General features: G+C 38.7%; 1 protein-coding gene across 8 annotated transcripts in view; it reads left to right on the plus strand.

The window, feature by feature from the left end:
• Window positions 1-20529, plus strand: part of NEO1 (neogenin 1) — a 208237-nt gene that overhangs the window by 161992 nt on the left and 25716 nt on the right. For 6 of the 8 annotated variants that reach the window (XM_012748213.3, XM_012748207.3, XM_012748208.3 and 3 more), the window contains exons 12-18: window positions 2971-3020; window positions 4068-4215; window positions 8022-8132; window positions 9236-9430; window positions 14519-14614; window positions 18316-18539; window positions 18622-18760. In XM_012748213.3, coding sequence (XP_012603667.2) covers window positions 2971-3020; window positions 4068-4215; window positions 8022-8132; window positions 9236-9430; window positions 14519-14614; window positions 18316-18539; window positions 18622-18760 — 963 coding nt within the window. The remainder of the gene's footprint in view (window positions 1-2970; window positions 3021-4067; window positions 4216-8021; window positions 8133-9235; window positions 9431-14518; window positions 14615-18315; window positions 18540-18621; window positions 18761-20529) is intronic. The other 2 variants (XM_012748209.3, XM_012748211.3) reach the window with 1 other exon arrangement.

Raw genomic sequence — 20529 nt, forward strand, 5'->3', positions numbered from 1 at the left:
TAGGCTTTTAAATCTACCCATGACCCAAATTTTAACTGCATTAAGTGTGTAGGCATGTTGACCACCTGTGGCAACTGGATGCCTCTTAGTACGGTGGTTAAGGGTAGCCCTTTGGAGTAAGGCACTTCTTGGTTCTGTGCCAGCTGAAACAAATACCTTGGATAAGTTAACTGCCCTGAACCTCATTTGTAGTTCTCTCATCTATATAATAGAAATAATAATAGAAACTCCCCTGTGAGATTGTTGTAAGGATAAGTATCTGCCATGTCGTGAGCATGCAGCACATCTTTGCTGTGACGACGATGATGATGAAAACAACAATGACAACTATGTTGGGTGCCTCTGCAGTTAAGTCAGTGCTTAATATGGAGATGATTGGAATCATTCATGTATTTTTTTTTTTTAAACACAAGTGCTTAGGTCCTCCTCCAGAACCCTCTGTACCTGAATCTCTGGGGTGAGGCCTGAGGCACTTTGCTAGGTTCAAGTTACAACAATGAGCAAGATACATTCTCTGACTTCTAGAACCTTTAGCTTAGTGAGCACTTAGTTGTATACTTAGTCACCGAATGTTAGAGAAAGGAAGAGAGAAGTTTCCATGGGTGGATTGGGAGAAAAGGGCTAGAGTCAGCATTTTGTGAATGGAGAGAAAACTTATCAGGTCTACTTAAGTTTTCTTTGCCTGATATCATCACTGTAAAGGGAGGTGTTGGAAGGTGTGTGGGCCACAGTACACCTTTGAATCTAACCATGTTATATTCTAACTTGTGAGAAACTAAAGTTATGTAGCTGTTTGTTTAACCAACAGTCCCAAACTTCTCACATCTAAATGAGTATTCCCTGGTATATAGTTGCCTCGGGAAGCCAGATGGTTCACTTTACTGAAACTGTCATTGCATAGATATCTCTTTGCTCTACTTGGGAACTGCCTTCACAACCAGTTTAGGAACCCCACTAGAAAGCCAAGCTCAATGATTTATGTACATCTCATTTTGATCCATAATGTCATTATCCAGTTCAGTCACTTACCATATTCATTAGACTTAGTTCCCAAAAATGTGTGGCTCTTCCCCAAGATAAAGATAGGCTTTCACCAAGAATACTTAAAAGAATACATTTAAGATTCAGACTATGTCTGGGGTCTGGAAAAGTTTAGAGTTTAGAAGAGTTCAGAGCCACTGTACATCCTTCAAATAAGTATCTGACTTCCAAAGGGTACGGCCTGACTTGGATATGGGTGCATACCTATATGAAAGTGTGTTATTTTTTAAAAAATGAGTCAACATTTTTTTATGTGTTTACTGGCCATCAGTCTGTCTTCTTTTGAAAAGTTTCTGTTCATGTCCTTTGCCCATTTATTGATGGGGTTGTTTGATTTTTTTTCTTGATTTTCTTAACTTCTATATAGATCCTTCTTATCAGCCCTTTATCAGATATGTAGAAAGCAATTTTTTTTCCCCATTCTATAAGTTGTCTGTTCATTCTAATGATAGTTTCCTTGGCTGTGCAGAAGCCTTTTAATTTGATCAGGTCCCATTTGTTTATTTTTGTTGCTGCTGTGATTGCTTTGGGGGTCTTCCTCATAAATTCTTTCCTAGGCCGATGTCTAAAAGAGTCTTCTCAACATTTTCTTTCAGAATTCTTAAGGTTTCGCACCTTAGTTTAAGTCTATTATCCATCGTGAGTTGATTTTTTGAGAGTTGAGAGGCGGGGATCGTGTTTCAGTCTGCATGTGGATATCCAGTTTTCCCAGCACCACTTATTGAATAGAGATTCTTTTCCCCAATGTATACTTTTGTCTGCTTTGTCGAAGATTAGATGACAATATGAGGATGGTTTTGTATCTGGGATCTCTGTCCTATTCCAAAGGTCTATATCTCTGTTCTTGTGCCCGTACCATGCTGTTTTGGTTACTCTAACCATTAGGGAAATGCAAATCAAAACTACAGTGAGATATCACCTAACTCTAGTGAGAATGGCCTCTATCAAAAAGTCCCAAAATAACAAATGCTGGTGTGGATGTGGAGAGATTGGAACACTCTTCCACTGCTGGTGGGACTGCAAATTAGTACAACCCCTGTGGAAAGTAATTTGAAGATACCTCAAAGAGCTAAAAATAGAAATACGATTTGCTCCAGCAGTCACACTACTGGGAATCTACCCAAAGGAAAAAAAGACATTCTATAATAAAGACATCTGCACTCGAATGTTTATAGCAGCACAATTTTATAATTACAAAGATGTGGAAACAACCCAGATGCCCATCAATAAATGAGTAGATTAATAAAATGTGGTGTATGTATACTATTCCATGTATACATGGATTACTGCTCAACTACAAAAAACAATGTTGATCTAGCACCTCTTATATTGTCCTCGATAGAGATTGAGCCCATCCTTTGAAGTGAGGTATTACAAGGATGGAAAAACATGCACCCAAATGTACTCGCCATCAAGCTGATAATTGATCAACACTAAGGTGCAAACATGGTAGTAATAGTCATTGGGTGCTGGTCAGGTAGAGGGGGTAAAGGGGTGGAGGAGTGCAGAGTAAAAGGAGGGGGTAAACCCACAGCTAATGTAAACGGGGCATACTTTATGGTGGAAGGACATGCTTGTAGCCCTGGCTTGAGCAAGGCAAATACATTTCATGTAACCAAGACAAATGCATTTCATAGTAACCATGTTTATACCCCCATAATATCCTGAATTAAAAAGATGTATATCATTATAGGTGGTGAGAAAGTGAATGACTCTAATGAGCAAGTTTTGCAGTCAAAAAAAAAGAATCAAACATGGCCATACCTTATCCACATGGTACTATCAACATAACGGCATTGGCAGCTAAGTGATAGATCTGGTTGCATAATTGGCATTTGAGATGTGCATTTGTGTAAAGTTCAGCCAAGAGCAGTCACATGATGGGTGATGTGTGGATGATTAAAAAAAATTTTTTTTTGTCTTGTCTAGTTCCCAGTGCTGCTCCTCAGAACTTGTCCTTAGAAGTGAGAAATTTGAAGGTAAAACTTTATAATGCTGCCATCCATTTTTACTGGTGTACTATTGACCCTTACAGGGGCTTCTAGAGTGGGAGATTCTATGGGAAAGCATCAAAACAAATGAATGTCAATGTTGAAAAAATCTATTTGCTTTTAAAATTAGTAAACCTATAAATTAGGACTTAATCATAAACAAAGAAAGAAATAAGAAGACATAGATATTATATCTACCAGTAAAACTGGGCTTAGAAACCAACTCCTTTATTTTGTTTAACTTTACTTCCTTTCTCTGATGCCAAAACGAGTTTAGTCTTTCTGTAAATAAATTGCTATTTTTATATAAAACATGACAGTATAGATTCTAACCATCCAGAACCTCAATGGTGTGGCAGAAGGAAATAAGTTGTTTAGGATGACACAGTCCCTTGGTGCTGTGAGATGAGTTCCGTGTGAGTTAAAGGCAGACACCTGTTAGATGGGTTGTGTCTACTCACACTGTCCCTCCCAGTCAGGTTCACTGTCTACCAAGGGCCAGGTATACAGAGGCCCAGAGCCCCCTCTGGAATACATAGACAGCTGAGGTACACAGTCCTCTGAAGAAGTAGTGTAAGACTCCTTTTATTCTTTAAGAAACACCGACTATTAATGATCCCCTTTTTGAAGAGTTTCGGATATAAATTGTTTAATTTCAGCTTTTCCATGCTGGAGATGGAAAAGAATCTTTATACCTAACAATAATATACTTCCTAATCCTCTGACCTTAGATTTTCCTTCTGAAAACTTTTCTGAGACTTTTGTGCAGTGTCTTCATTCAGACAGAATACTTAGGAGATCAGGGGTCCACAGTATACTGCGCAAATATATAATCTTCCCGTTTGATCATTAAGGGTTTTAAAATGAAGAAGTATTTTTGAGTGATTGTCAAATAACTTTGTAAAACTCTATCAGGGTACCTTGCGGCCTCTATCTACCTTCTCTTTACAGAGTGAAATCAAGATAGTAATACATAAAAGTGAGGACCAGCTTTCGATATACTTAGTCTTTTCACTATAATCTTGTCTTTTCCAGAGCATTATGATTCACTGGCAGCCGCCTCCTCCAGCCACACAAAACGGTCAGATTACTGGCTACAAAATTCGCTACCGAAAGGCCTCCCGAAAGAGTGATGTCACTGAGACCTTGGTAACCGGGACACAGCTGTCTCAGCTGATTGAGGGTAAGCTACTTTGCACGTAGACAGAAGCTAGGGGATGATGTCTTTCTCAGACGTTGAATTATACTTGTCTAATGACTGTTCTAAGCTATTGACTTATACAAACAAATTAAAAATGGTTCAAAAAATTTTAATGGTTCAGTTCACTTCTGACTTGATACATATTAATAGAAACTATTCTTACAGATTCTGCCATCTTTGAGTGGTGAGATTGTGTTTGATTTTTATTTCTTTCCTTGTGTCTTCTGTATTCTCCACGTTTTCTTTTTTGAGTGTATGTATTGCTTTTTTGTAATCTGAAAAAAGGTAAAACAAAGCTGGATGAGCAAAGAAAGTACTCCACTCAATCTAGTTGGTAACAGAGGTTTAGAAAATGGTTTTTATAACAGACGCCACTTGTGTATCTGTCGCCTGAAACAATGTATGTGAATAGTTGCAGCAGTGCAATAATCACACTTGTTAATATGGGCACTATAAGCTCTTAGAAAATTCTATCACAGATAGCTCCTTTTGTATGGTTTTTCCCTTTGTGTGCAACAGAACAAGTGGTGTACTCGGTTAAAAAAGATGGACCCAAACGTGTGTCTAATATGGGTTCCTCCTGTAGATCACAGAGAATCTCCCCATTATTCCTCAAGTAAGGGAAGGAGAGTTGGCTAAGCAAGAGCAGAGTTCCTTTGCAGGAGAAACATGGGAGGCAGATTAAGTGCCTTTTGCCCTGTGGATGTTGAGACCATCCTTACAAAGAATAGAGACAGATCCCCCTAAGCTGTCCTTATTCTATAGGGGTTTTCATAGATGTTTAATACGGCTGCAGAATTGACTGTGGTCTGAACAGAGCCCATCCTGCCCCCCGCTTTATAGTTTAGCAGTGCACGGACTCTGTCCTCCCCAGCTGCTTGTTGCCTCAGCTTAAGCACCATCATCCCACCTCTGTCCTAGGAGCAGACTCACAACTCACATGGGCTGAGCCTGTGGTAGTATTGTCTCAACTGCACTGGCTTAATTGTCACTCAACAGAGCCCATCTATGTTTTGCAAGCAAACAGACGAATTTGAGTCTAGTACATTTAAACCAATAGTGTGAATTACCCATAGCTATAACACTACAATAGCAGGGCATGTTTAATCTCAGGACAAACACTGGCTCAGATGAGTTTTGCTAGGAAACCCAAATGCAGAGCTGGTAGAAGAGAACTACAAGAATTGGAGGTATTGTCATTGTTATCTAAGCCCAAGAATTAATTTCATCTCACCCTTTGGAAACTGACTTTCCTTACATTTCATCCTTCCTGGGTAGACATTAAAAGGATTAGAGAAACTTGGCATCAGCTGCTTTTCTGTGCACCCAGGGACCAGATTCTTGAGGGAACTCAGATCTGGGGTCAAAAAGTGTAATGTTTTCCCTTTTCTATAGGTGTAAGTTTCTAAAAATTGAGAGAGCCACTAACAGTGCAAATCTGTGCTGTAGCAATCAGCAAGCTCCTTACTCCTCCCCTCATAGTTGGGACTGACTTCCTTCAAAATAGGAAAAGATGAATATTGGGCTCCAAAGGTATCTTTCAGTCACCTAGCTTCTTCACAAGAACCGCACTTCCCTCAGCTTCAGTCAGTACACGTGTCTGTGATCACAAATGTCCTCAACAGTCAGCTTCTGATTTTACTCCAGTTTCAGATAAATAACATTTCCCATCAGAAAGGCTTTTATTTTGAATATTTAGTAGTAGATATTTATTGTATATTAGATACCATTCTTATTGCTAATAGTATAGAGTACATTCCTTGCCCGTGAGGAGACTATTTTCTCAATGAAACATTTGATGTGTAAGCAAAGTATAATTTTCGTGATAAAAATGGCTTTGTGGGCCGGGCGTGGTGGCTCACGCCTGTAATCCTAGCACTCTGGGAGGCCGAGGCGGGCGGATTGCTCGAGGTCAAGAGTTCGAAACCAGCCTGAGCAAGAGCAAGACCCCGTCTCTACTATAAATAGAAAGAAATTAATTGGCCAACTAATATATATATATAAAAATTAGCCGGGCGTGGTGGCGCATGCCTGTAGTCCCAGCTACTCGGGAGGCTGAGGCAGAAGGATTGCTTGAGCCCAGGAGTTTGAGGTTGCTGTGAGCTAGGCTGACGCCACGGCACTCACTCTAGCCTGGGCAACAAAGTGAAACTCTGTCTCAAAAAAAAAAAAAAAAAATGGCTTTGTGTTTATCAAGAAAATTCTTATATTTTAAAATGTCTAGATTTATTTATTTAATAGATTTATTGAATTTTTATTAGCATGTGTGGGCACTTGGTAAGCAACGGTAAACAAAAATGGAGATCCTTGCTCTCTTGAAGCATTAACTTGAAGCTTGATTATTTAGGAATAATATGGATTACCAAAATCCTGTATGAAGAGTAAATTATATGATTAAGTTTTAGCCAGACCTAATTGTTACTGATAGCACTTAAAGTTGCCATGTCTTTATGATGTGTATTGTGTACCTTAGTTTTAGTCTAGGAGCTCTTTAGGTTACTTAGAGGGAGAGGAACTCTTGGCCTCTTTACACAGTGCCTCTTTCTTGCTTGTTCTCTTTGCTAGCTCACTTGCTCTCACCTTCTAACTCTCCTCAAAGGGCAGGGAATGATAATCTGATTGGTTGGATTCTTTCAGGATTTTAGTTGAGCCATGTTTGCTAGTAGTCCAGGTTATTGTCTGCTAATAGTTATAAATGCATGTTCAGCCCACTCTAGCAGTTTCTGGTTCAGTCTGTGCAGAGATGAATCAAGAAGGTAAACTGACTTGGGCCCAGGCATTTTGCTCCTCCTTCTGTCATGCTCCTTGCTATCTTGTGGGCAGACAGATTCAGGATGGGCCTGTGGAGAACAGAACCTACCATTTCTCCACCCACACCATGTAACAGGATTGGTTAACTGAGCTAAGGCTTATCTTGCATCCTGGCCAAGTTACATTCTCAGTATTTCTGTCTTTGATTGGAGTTTCTGTGTTGCATTGCTCACCAAAAATCCCAATATTTGGATATGAGGAAGTAGGATAATTTTCATAACCCTTACAGGACCTACCACAATATCTGGTATTTAAGTGCTCTAAAAAAACTGACCATATTATTAACTATTGCTCTGCTTTCTAGGATAGACTTTTGTATGTAGATCTTTGTTGTCCTTATTACATAAGTAAATCGTGTATTTTATTTGCTGGATGTAAATAAAAAGTTGCATAATAGAAAGGTTTGGGTTTTTTTCCTCTTTTACTTACTCTATATATGTAAGGGCAATTGGTTGTTAAGGAATAGATTTCTAGACCATATTTGGTGCTTAAATTTTTTCTTCTCTGGTTATGAGGTGGCTCAGAGAACAGAGGTAACCTGATAGGAGTTACATCTTTGCATTCTTTTGTGGGGTTTGGTGCCTTCTGAGACCCAGTTTGTTCCTTTGTTATAACTCTTTCATTATCCTTGGCCTCTTTTTGGCCTTAGCTTCCTTTGTAACAAAATGAAGGGATTGCATAAAATGATCTCTGAGGTGCCTCCAAGCTCTTAAACAAAGGGCTGTAATCTCCTGGGAGCTGTAGTCATGTCTGTTTTCTTCTTGGAATGTGTGGGCTTCAGGCATTACTTTAGCAATGGAAGCTACTCTGTGTTGTGTTTATTATGTATTCCTCTTCTGTGTTAACCTTAACTGAAACTTTATCAAGCTATGGACTGAGTTTGTGGCTGAGATATTTGCCTTAGTGAGAGATTATTAATCTTTTGTTTGTCCAAAGCTCTTGTTTCAGCTTGTCTTTTTTTGTTATTTGGGTCTCAGGTCTCGATCGGGGAACTGAATATAATTTCCGAGTGGCTGCTCTAACAATCAACGGCACAGGCCCAGCAACCGACTGGCTGTCTGCTGAAACTTTTGAAAGTGACTTAGATGGTAAGAACAACAGTCGACAGTACTAGCTCATAATAGATACTAACTAACTTTAGTCAAATGGGTCAAACTGGAAAGCCATGGACTTTTGAGTACATATGGCTTAAATTTGTGAACTTTAGTGATTACACTGCTGTTGTTCCTGGAATGCAGCAGAGGTCCTGGAATGGATTTTTTGCAGTGCCTTTTGGAGAACTGTCCCTTTAAGCAGAACCAGGTCGAATAAAAATGAACAGGTGCTATAAGTTGTTTTGGTTTTTTTTTTTTTTTTTTTTTTTTTTTTACCAAGGCCATTAAATAGAGGGATGATCTAAAATTTAAGGCTAAGCCACATAAATTATGCTTCTATTTTAATTGCAGTTTCTCTTTTTCCATAGTCCTGGATACTTTGTCCTTTTTCTACCTGTTTATTCAGTGAATAATTTCATACGGGTGTGTGTGGTAGCACCCTTATCAGTGACAGGTGCTGGAATGGCAGACAAAAGACTGAGTTCTTATTCTAAGTCTCAGTTTACTGATTTTTAAGATAGCAATTTATGCCCTGAAACAATGTATGTGAATGATACTGTAAATTGCCTCCTTTTTAAGCCTCTTAGTCTCCCACCAGTTGAATCAATTATGGCTCTAAGAAGTCATGTTTTCTAACTTACCATGTTACTTAGGGGAGTAAATAATTGGTACCATTGCTGTAACATGATGCTTGATTACCTGTTAACAATAGGCTACTAATTACTGGTGGTGTCTTTCTCATTCTACTTGGTAGAATTTGAGGATGGGATATGGGACTAAGAGGAATGGCAATTGAAAGGCAATGTATTTGTTTTATTTCACTGGGCAGAGCTTCTTGTATCTCTTTGTCTTCCCTTACAAATTAATACTGCAGTGTCTTGTACTTAAGGCTATTTTGGTATTTTTTTTTTTTTTAGAATGAAGTAAAACCATAAGCCATATTTCAGTATACATATAGGTTCTCTTTGAACTCTTGGACATAATGTAAAAAATTTAGCCCCCAATAGTTTGACAGGAGGCTGAAACACCATTGCCCAAGGATGGTGAAATATTCTAAAAGAAAGTGGATCTCATCTTGCTTTTCTCTTTCCTTACAGAAACTCGTGTTCCTGAAGTGCCTAGCTCTCTTCACGTCCGCCCTCTTGTCACGAGCATCGTAGTAAGCTGGACTCCTCCAGAGAATCAGAACATTGTGGTCAGAGGTTATGCCATTGGTTATGGCATTGGCAGCCCTCATGCCCAGACCATCAAAGTGGACTATAAACAGCGCTATTATACCATCGAAAATCTGGGTACGTTTTGCTAAGTAAGGAAGTACTTGCGTATGTGATTTCTTTCTTTTCATCTTTTTATTGTGTGATAATTTTATTTTTACAGGCAAATTGCAAAAATACTACAAAGAATTCCTATATATTCTTCACCTGGATCCCCCAAAGGTTAACATTTAACCATATTTACATTTGTATTTGTAGAATGTTCCTCAGTTTAGACTTATCTAATATTTCTTCATTACATTCAGGTTATGCATTTTTGGAAGGAATAGTGTAGAAGTGTTGGGTTCTTGTTAGTGTATCATATCAGGAAGCACGTTATAGTCTATTGCTAGTGATTTTTAACTTTAAGCACTTGGTTAAAATAGTATCTGCTACACTTTTCCACTATAAAATTATTTTTTCCTTTGCACTTAATACTTACTAAGGTACCTTGAATCTTTGTAAATATCCTGTTTCTCATCAAACTTTCACTCAATATAAATAGTTTTAGCATCTACAGTAACAGTCATTACTATGGTGTTTACCCAGTGGTGGTTTTCTGATTCCATATTTCTTCTACATTTGTTCGCATTCTGTAAGGAAAAACTTCTCTTTTTCCCCCATAGAGAGAGAATGGCCAGAACCACAGTAAAATACTGTTAATACATGCAATAGAATCACTAAACTTTAATAGACTGATAGTACCAAATATCAACAAAGATGTAGAACTGGAACTCTCATCCTTGCTGGTGGGAATGTGATAGTATAACTACTTTGGAAAACAATTTGGAGGTTTTTTATAAAGTTAACCATATGACCCAGTAGTCCCACTCAGATATTTAATCAGGAGAAATAAAAATACATGTCTGCATAAAAACTGGTACACAAGTGTTCATAGTAACTTTATTTATAATAGCCCAAAAGGGGAAATAACAAATTTTCATCAAGAAGTAAATGGTTAATTGTGCTATATCCGTATAATGGAGTACTACTCAGCAGTTTTTAAAAATAGGCTACCAATACATACAACAACAGAAATGAATCTCACAAACAATATGCTGAGCAAAAGAAGTCAAACACAAGAGAGTACATACTGTGTTATTACATTTTTATGAATTACAAAATAGGCAGAACTTATGTATGGTAACAGTAAGATCAGCAGTTGCCTGGAACCAGAGGGTGATAGGAATTGATCACAAGGGAACTACTTGTAGTATTGGAAATATTCTCTATATCTTCATTTTGGTGGTGATTATACAGGTATATGTATTTGTCAAAACTCAACAAAATGTACACTTAAATGAGCACAATTTATTATATGCTAATTATACCTCATAGTTGATTTTAAAATCAAAAGAATTTGAGAAATATTAATATTTTATAGTAGAGAATGAATTGATTTTGATAGGTATAATTAGTTTTCCAAATTAGATTATCATTGTAGTTTTTGGTTTTTGTTGTTTTTTTTTTAAAGACCAAGATCTTGCCTTGTCGCCCAGCCCGGGGTGCAGTATAGATCCTTCTTTGACCAAATTTTTATTCAAATCATTTCTTTGTAAACATCCTTTCTAAGTACAACTTCAAGTGCCTAACAGATGAGTTACCTTCATCCTTTCTGGTAGAAAATAAGCAGCAATTTAAATCTTTATTCAAAAACAAAGTAGCCTTTCTCTTTTTCCTTCTAAGAAGAAACAGCACAGTTAAACTAGGAAATCCTTCCCCCACATAAACATCTTCTGAGGCAATTGTTGGAGAGCAAAAAGAAAGCTTTGCTGGTGGAATAAAAATGTCCCTGTGGCGACCAGCCTCCTTCCGTTTGCTTTATGAAACTACTGAAGTGAAAATCATTTGTAGTGTAGGTAGGACCTGGTCCTTGACCTTTAGGTGCTTTCAGTCTAATAGAACAAAAGTCAAACACAAGAAACAATGAAGTGAGTTGAAGTGAAATATGTTCAGAGAAGGGAAAGCTAGCAAGGCACAGTGGAACAGTCAAGGAAGAACTTAAACTGGTCTTGAAAAATTGAATCAGAATAGGGTTAAGAAACAGTGCTGCACTTACTGAACAGTTACCCTTTTTTTTAAAATTTATTTATTTATTTTAGCGTATTATGGGGGTACAAGTGTTAAGGTTACTTATATTGTCCATGCTCCCCTCCCCCCCTCGAGTAAGAGCTTCAAGCATATCCATTCCCCAAACGTTGCACGTCTTACTCGTGGTTGTATATACCCATCGCCCTCCTCCCCCCTCCCACCCTCCTGACACCTGATAAATGTTACTCCTATATGTCCACTTAGGTGTTGATCTGTTAATACCAATTTGCTGGTGAGTACATGTGGTGCTGGTTTTTCCATTCTTGAGATACTTAGTAGAATGGGTTCCAGTTACTCTTTTATTAGGAAACAGTGCATATTGAGAAGTAGCAAAAAAATTGATTTGGCATAAAGTAAATTAAGCTTGGCCTATAATAATCACCTAGATAGATCTAAGATGCATATACTGTTGAGTAAAAGAAGCAAGTCAGAGGTGAAGTACATTTAGGAATTCATCTATTCATTAAACGGGAGCTCTCCCTTGAGCTTCAGATCCATATGAACATCTGCCTACTATATATCTGCACCTAGATACAAATTATATTACATCCGGGCCAAAATTAAAGTATCCTGTACCCCAAACCTGTCAGTCAGCAAAGAACTGCAAAGAAGCCGTTTTAAGCTTTTGAAATAACACAGGCCACATGAGGTGTGCCCACTTTGGAAAACTGCTCTGCTTTGCCAGAAATGAGTGGAATAGGTCAACTCCTCACCCTGGAACCCTTCAGTGGAACCCAAGTCTTCATTTCTGAAGCTGGACATTTGAAGTACCCTGTACTAAACCTTGCCTAGATCAGCACATATGTAATGAACCCCTGCAATAACCCGGACACTGCTAGAGATAGATCAGAGAATCAAACAGACATGGTCACAATTATTAGCAATAATACAATGTAAAAACAACTGAACTTGTTCACAGTATGTGAGGAAGAGAAATGGAGCATTATAGGCTATGTAACTAGAGAGGTTAGTGCAGGGTGGAATGAGCCCTTTCAGATAAATCGACTCATCGAGGTAAAGAGAAGAGGTGGGCTGTGTCCCCAGCATGGGAAGCAGCTGCATATGTGAGGGCCCAGTGGTAAGAGAGAACACAGTGGTCGGTGCACTGAAAGGTGTCCAGTAATGATGGTGCACAGAGAACAAGGCAAAGGGGGTGAGAGACCAACAAGTAGGTGACATCAACAAGACTCATTGCCTAAAAGTGATGAGGGAGAGGGAAGTCTTAATGACTCCCAGATTCCCCACTTGAGCAGCAGGCTTGGTAGTAGTGCCGTTTACTGAACTAGGGAACACTGGAGCAGTTCTGAAGCATGAAGACGGGAAAGAAGAAAAAGAAAGATTTGAGACATCCAAGGAGAAATACCAAACCCACAGTTGAACGTAGAGGTCTGGTGCTCAGAAGAAAGATGTGGACTGGAGATCTGTATTTTGCAGTTGATGTCGCTTGCTAATCAAGGCTAAGGAAAGGAATGAAGTGCATAGGAAGGGGGTGAAGAATGGGAAGAAAAGAGGTCCTGGAATCAAGCCTTGAAGATGTGTGTCATTGTCAATCTGCGTCTGTCCCCAGGCTCAGTGAATGACATCACCATCTACCATGTTGCCTAACTTTTTACTTGTTGGTCAAGTAGTATCTTATTGATTCCATTTGATGTCAATTCTGTATTGACACAGAAAGACCATGTGCCTCTACATACCTCCCTTTAGTATCTAGAGAGTGGGTGGGCCACTAAGCAAAGAAGCCGTTTTAAGCTTTTGAAATAACACAGGCCACATGAGGTGTGCCCACTTTGGAAAACTGCTCTGCTTTGCCAGAAATGAGTGGAATAGGTCAACTCCTCACCCTGGAACCCTTCAGTGGAACCCAAGTCTTCATTTCTGAAGCTGGACATTTGAAGTACCCTGTACTAAACCTTGCCTAGATCAGGCATGCGATGAATTAGAATCTTCCTGATTTACCTCAGCTAGTAAGAGAGTGAATGCTGCGTCACCTATTTAATTTAATGCCCCTGTTTTCTCTAATACCGTGTTCCCCGAAAATAAGACCTACCCATAAAATAAGACCTAGCTGGATTTCTAAGCATTTGCACAATATAAGCCCTACCCCGAAAATAAGACCTAGTGATGGGCGTGGCTGTGCAGCTTATCAGCACAACCCATGCATTTCATGGCGGAGCGGTAAAGAAGACGAGCAGCCCTTCTCATCTGCCTCATCGTGACAGCTACTGTCCCAGAGGTGACCGGAAAGGTGTGAGCAGCCTCACCAACAAGGTCGGCTCCCCCTGTCAGGTCCCGGCCATCCTGTGCGTGTTACAAGCTGAGGTTTTGAGGGGAAAATAACACATCCCCTGAAAATAACCCCTCGGGTATCTTCTTAAGGAAAAATAAATATAAGACCCTGTCTTATTTTTGGGGAAACACAGTACAGCAGCCTTTTGCATGATCACCTAGAGGTGTCCAGTGTTTCTCTCAGTCTTACAATTGCAACATCACCTCCAAGCCAGTTAAATCCTGGGCCATATCTTATTCCAGCCAAGAAGTTTGCGTGTTAGTGAGGTGAGGTTTGGCTGGTCCTGGGTTTGGAGGTCCCCTGAAGAGTTATGCTGAGGTTAAAAGTTTATCTCCTATGTCTCTACCTCAGTTGTTCCAATCACTGTCCTTCAGGGAAGGAAAGAGGTTTGTTTAATTTCAGGCTCCACCTGTAGGCTTCCAGCATATGGGAATCTTACTTACTCATTCTCATCCAAGCTTACACCACACAATGAACATCACAGGACCATAGCAGAAGCCGAGAGAGAATTCAAGCACAGTCAACCTCCACTGCCGAGACTAGATGCAGGAACTTGATCCTGGCCGATTTTTCTGGACTGTGTGTGCTTCTGTCTTCACATTTCTCCACACCCCAAAATAATTCCTCATAAAAAATTGTACAGTTGTTTTTCTTTAATTCCTCTGCAGTTAAGATTATGCAATTTGAATTTTTACAGTTCTGTAGTGAGGATATTTTTCACAGTATTTTCACTTGTTTCCTTCCTTCAGATCCCAGCTCTCACTACGTGATAACCCTGAAAGCATTCAACAACGTGGGTGAAGGCATCCCCCTGTATGAAAGTGCTGTGACCAGGCCGCACACAGGTAAGGGGTCCTGTCTAGCCCTGGTCTCCAACACTTACGGCGGCCTATGTAGGATGTTGGTATGAGGCCTCTCCTGCAGGTGTCGGTGGAAGGAAAAGCATATGGCAGTTCAGGGTGCAGACTTCAAATGGAAAAATGGGCTTTCAACATGGAAAGTTCTGTTAATTCCTGTTTTGTTTTTTTGGAGCTATTAATCCTGTCATGTACAAGCCATTCTGTGTAGCTATGTATACATGTTTTTAATACATTAGGATCTGGAAAGCATGGTTTTGAGAGAATTAAAAGTGATTTTCTATCTTTTGGGCAGGTGGCTTATAACTAAAATGAGTCAAAAAAGAAAAGACCTCCATATCTCCAGAGGAATTATATAGGTTACTGATTGTGGCAATAAATTGGTGAATCCAACAGGTGCTTTACTAGTCACCTGAATAAGTTAGAAAAGCATTTTTCTGTGTACCTTTCATAAGCTTTATTTATGTAAAGAGTATAAGGTCAGAGGTACTATTCATTTGATGAATCACACATTTATTATAAGAGAAACCAAATGTTCATTATTTTTTCTTTGAATTATCTACTTAAAATATCTCTAAAATAAGGTAATATACATATAATGTAAAATTTCTATAGATACATAAAATATCTAATCTGAATGAGAAAGTTTATTAAAGTAAGTATATTAGAGTTGTAAATTTTTTTAAGGGTTCCAAAAAACCAAAGAATTTATTTTTTAAAATGTTCTTTTATATTTGTTTACCAAAATTTTGCATCTGTATTATGTACTGTGTCTTCTGGATACTTTGCATAATTGTACAGATTTGGTAATATTCTTTGTTCCATTTTTTAAAGCTGCTTCTTATAGCATTGTTGCTACATGTTTGGTAGTTTTGTCCTATCTTCTGCTCTGATGAGCTTAACATTTTTAAGTTCTTTTAGAAATAGTTTTAGTATCAGAAAGGAAAAAAACAAGCTTAAAAGAGAATATTTAAATAAGTGGTCTGCTACTTTCTTAAATCAGGCTATAGAACTTCAGAAAGTTCATGGGAAAATAAAAGATAAAAATAAAAAATATAAATTTTATTTCTCAACATGGGCTCCATCAAGGTTAAGACACTTTTGTAAGCAATGATACCAGCCACTAACCTGAAAGAACTGAGGGTCCTGGGAATTCAACCATGTCAGTGCAGTCTCTTTTACATTATGACTGAAGAAAAATGGTGCCTTTAAAAGATTTTTAAGATTAGGAAACAAAAAGAAGTCAGAAGGATCCAAATAAGGACTATAAGGCATATGCCTAATATTTCCCATTGAAACTTTCATAAAATTGCCAGTGTCTGATGAGAGGAATGAGCAGAAGCACTGTGGTGGTAAAGGACTCTCTGGTGAAGCTTTCACAGGTGTTTTTCTGCTAAAGCTTTGGCTTTCTCAGGACACTCCCATAACAGGCAGATGTTAGTGTTCTTTGGTCCTCCAGAAAGTCAATGAGCAAACGCCTTCAACATCCAAAAAAACACTGTTGCCATGACCTTCACCTTTGGCAGGTCTGCTTGTGCTGTGACTGGGCACGTCCACCTCTTGGTGGTCACTGCTCTGATTGTGCTCTGTCTTCAGGATCATATTGCTGGTTAAGCCGTGCTTCATCTCCTGTTTCAACTCTTCAAAGAAATTTTGTAGGGTCTTCATCTCACTTGTTTAAAATTTCTGTCGAAAGCTCTACTCTTGTCTGCAGCTGATCTGGCACGACGGTTCTGACACCCATTGCGTGGGAAGTTTGCTCAACTTTCATTGTTCAGTCAGAATTGTGTGAGCTGAACCAATTGATACGTCTGTGGTGTTGACCTTTGTTAGTGCTGTTAGTTCTCGGTCCTCTTCAGGGGATGGACGAGGTGAATTTCTTCTTCACAAACTGATACGGATGGTTTCTTTGTCAGCATCATCCCATCCCTTCTTAAAGTGAATTATCCATTTGTAAACTGCTGATTTCTTGGGGGCATTTTCCCCACGAACTTCTTATAAAGCATCAATGATTTCACCATTCTTCCACCCATGCCTCAGTGTAAATTTGATATTTGTTCTTGCTTCAATTGTAGCAAAATTCATGTTGCTCTGATAGGGTCTTTTTTCAAACTAATGCTTTATTCTTCTTAGTGTTTAAATATATTATAATAAGTTAGTAAGAGTTTATTTTGTGTGAAAAAATTTTTAAACCATGCATAGTTTTTTCATAATATGCAATTTCCATGAACTTTTTGGAAAAAAAGTTGAAATTTTCTTTTGTGTGGCTTAAAAATACAGCCTATTGGCTAGAAGCATGGAAGGAAATGTTCCTAAGTTGTGTAACCTAGTTACCTTTTCCAAGAGTTGGTTCATATAAGAAAAACATTTCTCAAAGAATTACAGTGATTTCTTTATGTAAAAGCATATTTTCTGTAACTAATTGGTATGTGTCCTGACAAACTTTGAACAAAGCCCTTGATTATAAGGTATGTTGTTCCTCTGTTACTTTTAGTCCTGATTGTACAAAAAACACACAAATGGAGGCTATTACTTTAGCTCAGGAGTTATTCATAAACAAGGCCTTTGCCATTGCAGATTTTGAATTATAGGAAGGACTAAGCACCATAACTGTGTGAGAAACCCATTGTAGAACCTGAACTTAAATTGGTATGTGTATAGTTAGAAACCTAACCAAGAGTTGGGAAGCCCATGTGGACCCTGCTGTGTTGCCCTGGGCCCGTGGTCCTTGTTGCTTTTGTGCTCATGCTGGCCTCTGTTTTGGCAGTGATGCTTAGAGAGAATGTGTCTGTTGCATATGGTACAGGACAGCACATGAATATAGACTTCCCTTTCCATCAAATAAGTACTGTACAGTACTCTGACTTCTGAAAGTCATAAAGACTTTGTCATATGGACACATTATAACCATGACATTTCCCTTAACTGACGGGGTTCATCACTGGGTTGTTCTCTGACTCCGCAAAGGAAAGTACAGCAGGTAGTCCAGCTTTCTTTCTGGTGTCAACTTGCCTTTCCTCAAGGAAGAGTAATGCCCCTGAGTTCCTTTTGCTTTATTTGGGTGTGAGCCATGCCACCATACGGCCTTTAGACCTGAGACATCAGCAAGTCTGAACTTGACCATGTGTGGGTATCAGATACCCTCAGTACCATGGCCAGGCTGAGTTGCCATTGCTGACTTTTAGGACTCACGTTTGAGAATAGGACCCTCACAAGTCCGGTGATACACACTGATAACTCCTGTCTCCAAAATTTAGCCACATTCACTGAAATCTCAAAACAAAATGAGCTTTGTACTTCTTGTTCAGAAATTATACCCTTGATTTTCTGTTTTTGTCTTTTCATGATCCTTTTTGAATAGGAGATAGAATTTTCAAGTAATTTTAAGAAAATGTAATCATGAAGACATTAATAATTATTGGATTATCACATTTTAATATGCTTGTAGAATGCAGTAGAGAATATAATTAATTACTGTTTCTCTTAACATTTTCCTGCAAATTTTTCCTGAAAGAACACAAGTGGAAATACTGTTTTAAGTGAATGGTTGTTATCTATTAACTCCGGATTTTCTTTCTTTTTCTCCATTTCTCACCTTTCATTTCATTATATTACCCTGCATTTCCCTTTTCTTTTATTTTTGTTTACGTTAAAATGCCACTTCCCTTTTTTAATTACTTTTTACCCAGACACTTCTGAAGTTGATTTATTTGTTATTAATGCTCCATACACTCCAGTGCCAGATCCCACTCCCATGATGCCACCAGTGGGAGTCCAGGCTTCCATTCTGAGTCATGACACCATACGGATTACCTGGGCGGACAACTCCCTGCCCAAACACCAGAAGATTACCGACTCAAGATACTACACAGTTCGATGGAAAACCAACATCCCAGCAAACACCAAGTACAAGGTACTGACGCATTTGCTCTGGGTGAAAAAAGCTAATCATTGTTATTTTCTAATTTTAAAATTCTCAATTCATATTTTTTCAGAATGCAAATGCAACAACTTTGAGTTATTTGGTGACTGGTTTAAAACCAAATACACTCTATGAATTCTCTGTGATGGTGACCAAAGGTCGAAGATCAAGCACCTGGAGTATGACAGCCCATGGGACCACTTTTGAATTAGGTATGTGTTGGCAGAACCTGTGACACATGGCATTTCTTCTGTTCGCCAGATATGAAAGCCAGTGGAAGCCCTTGCTTATGTTGTGCCACATTCCAGGTCATGGGAGTTGCTTTTACTACCCAAGGAAAGAACTGAATACATTAATTGACAAATATACATAGAACACAATGAGCAACTACATTTATAATTCAGTGTTTGCTATTTGTACTGATGAATTATGTTCTTTTCATCACTGAACAAGAATATTAGCAAATAATTGGCTACTATAAGGCAAAGCATACTAGATTTGAGGAATCAAGAGACAGACTTGATTTTAAGCCCAGGTCAACCATCTGCTGACTATGTGATCATGTGCAAGTCATCCAGCCTCTCTAAATTTTGGCTTCTTCCCATTTATAAAAGAGATATAATAATTCCTACCTTTCCTACTTTATAAGGTTATATAAGGGTAAAATGAGGAACAGATGGGAAAGAGACGGTATATTATAAAACACTGGGTAGACTTAAGGATCATTGCTGTTGATCCTGCTTACTGGTAAACTGAGATAAAAAAGATGAATCCACCTGCCCTTGACCAAGCAGTTTCTAGTGCCGTGTTTGCTGGAGCCTGAACACCTTCGCTAAGTGACCCCAGAACTACCTCTGTGACTTTCTTGCAAACCAAGTAGTATCTTATAACATCTTCCACTGAAATATTCTTAGGGTCTTTATAAGTGGACATGAGAGAGACGATAAAGAGAGCGAGCTAGGGGTTGAGATTCTGTTTGCTTTTTGCTCACTTTTAGGCCCACCCTTCTACTACCTTTGGGCTTTCCTAGGGTGGAGATATGTGTAACCCTTAGGAATCTCTATTTTGGCCTCTTTCTCTCTTTCTCTCTCTCTCTCTCTCTCTCTCTCTCTCTCTCTCTCTTCCTTTCTTCCTTTCTCTCTTTCTCTCTTTCTCTCTTTCTCTCTTTCTTTCTTTCTTTCTTGTATGAATAGTGAAAAATGGAGCTCTAAATTCTCCATAGACTGGACTTGGTCCTAATGTCTTTTTTTTTTTTTCCTGCAGTTGGTTGGCCTTCCTACAGAGAAAAGAGCTGGATTTGGAGAGTTAGAAATATAGTACAGAAGTTTAAATAGACCTTGCGTTTGCTTCCTTTGCCAACCATTTTAAGACTGTTTTTTTTTTTAATTCCAACCCATTAGCTAACAAATGAGATTGTGTTTTCCCTTAGGATGTCTGCATTTCTCCAAACTTCTTTCCATTTCATACTATGAGAATTCTAGTATTTTAGGAAGAGAAGAGTAAATTTTAGAATATACTTAATTTGCTCATTTCCCTACTAGTACATTAAAACTTTCCAGCTATAACATGGAAACACAAGATATGAACTGTCATTTTGATTTTATTCTTTCTGTTGTATAAACGTCTTTACTTTAGAACAGTAACCTCAACAGTTGGCTATATATTTGTAGTGTAAACTTAAAATGAAAATATCAATTTGTGGCCAGGCCCAGTGGCTCACACCTATAATCCTAGCACTTTGGGAAGCTGAGGTGGGAGGATTGCTTTAAGCCAGGAGTTCAAGACCAGCCTGAGCAACATAGCAAGAGCCCATCTCTACAAAAAATGTTTAAAAATTAACTGGGTGTGGTGGTACATGCCTATATAGTTCCAGCTATTTGGGAAGCTGATGCAGAAGATCATTTGAGCCCAGGGGTTTGAGGTTGCAGTGAGCTTTGATGACAACACTGCCTCGAGCCTAGGCAACAAAGTGGGACCCTGT

The sequence above is a fragment of the Microcebus murinus genome, chromosome 6, assembly GCF_040939455.1.
Source record: "Microcebus murinus isolate Inina chromosome 6, M.murinus_Inina_mat1.0, whole genome shotgun sequence".
Classification (NCBI taxonomy): Eukaryota; Metazoa; Chordata; class Mammalia; order Primates; family Cheirogaleidae; genus Microcebus; species Microcebus murinus.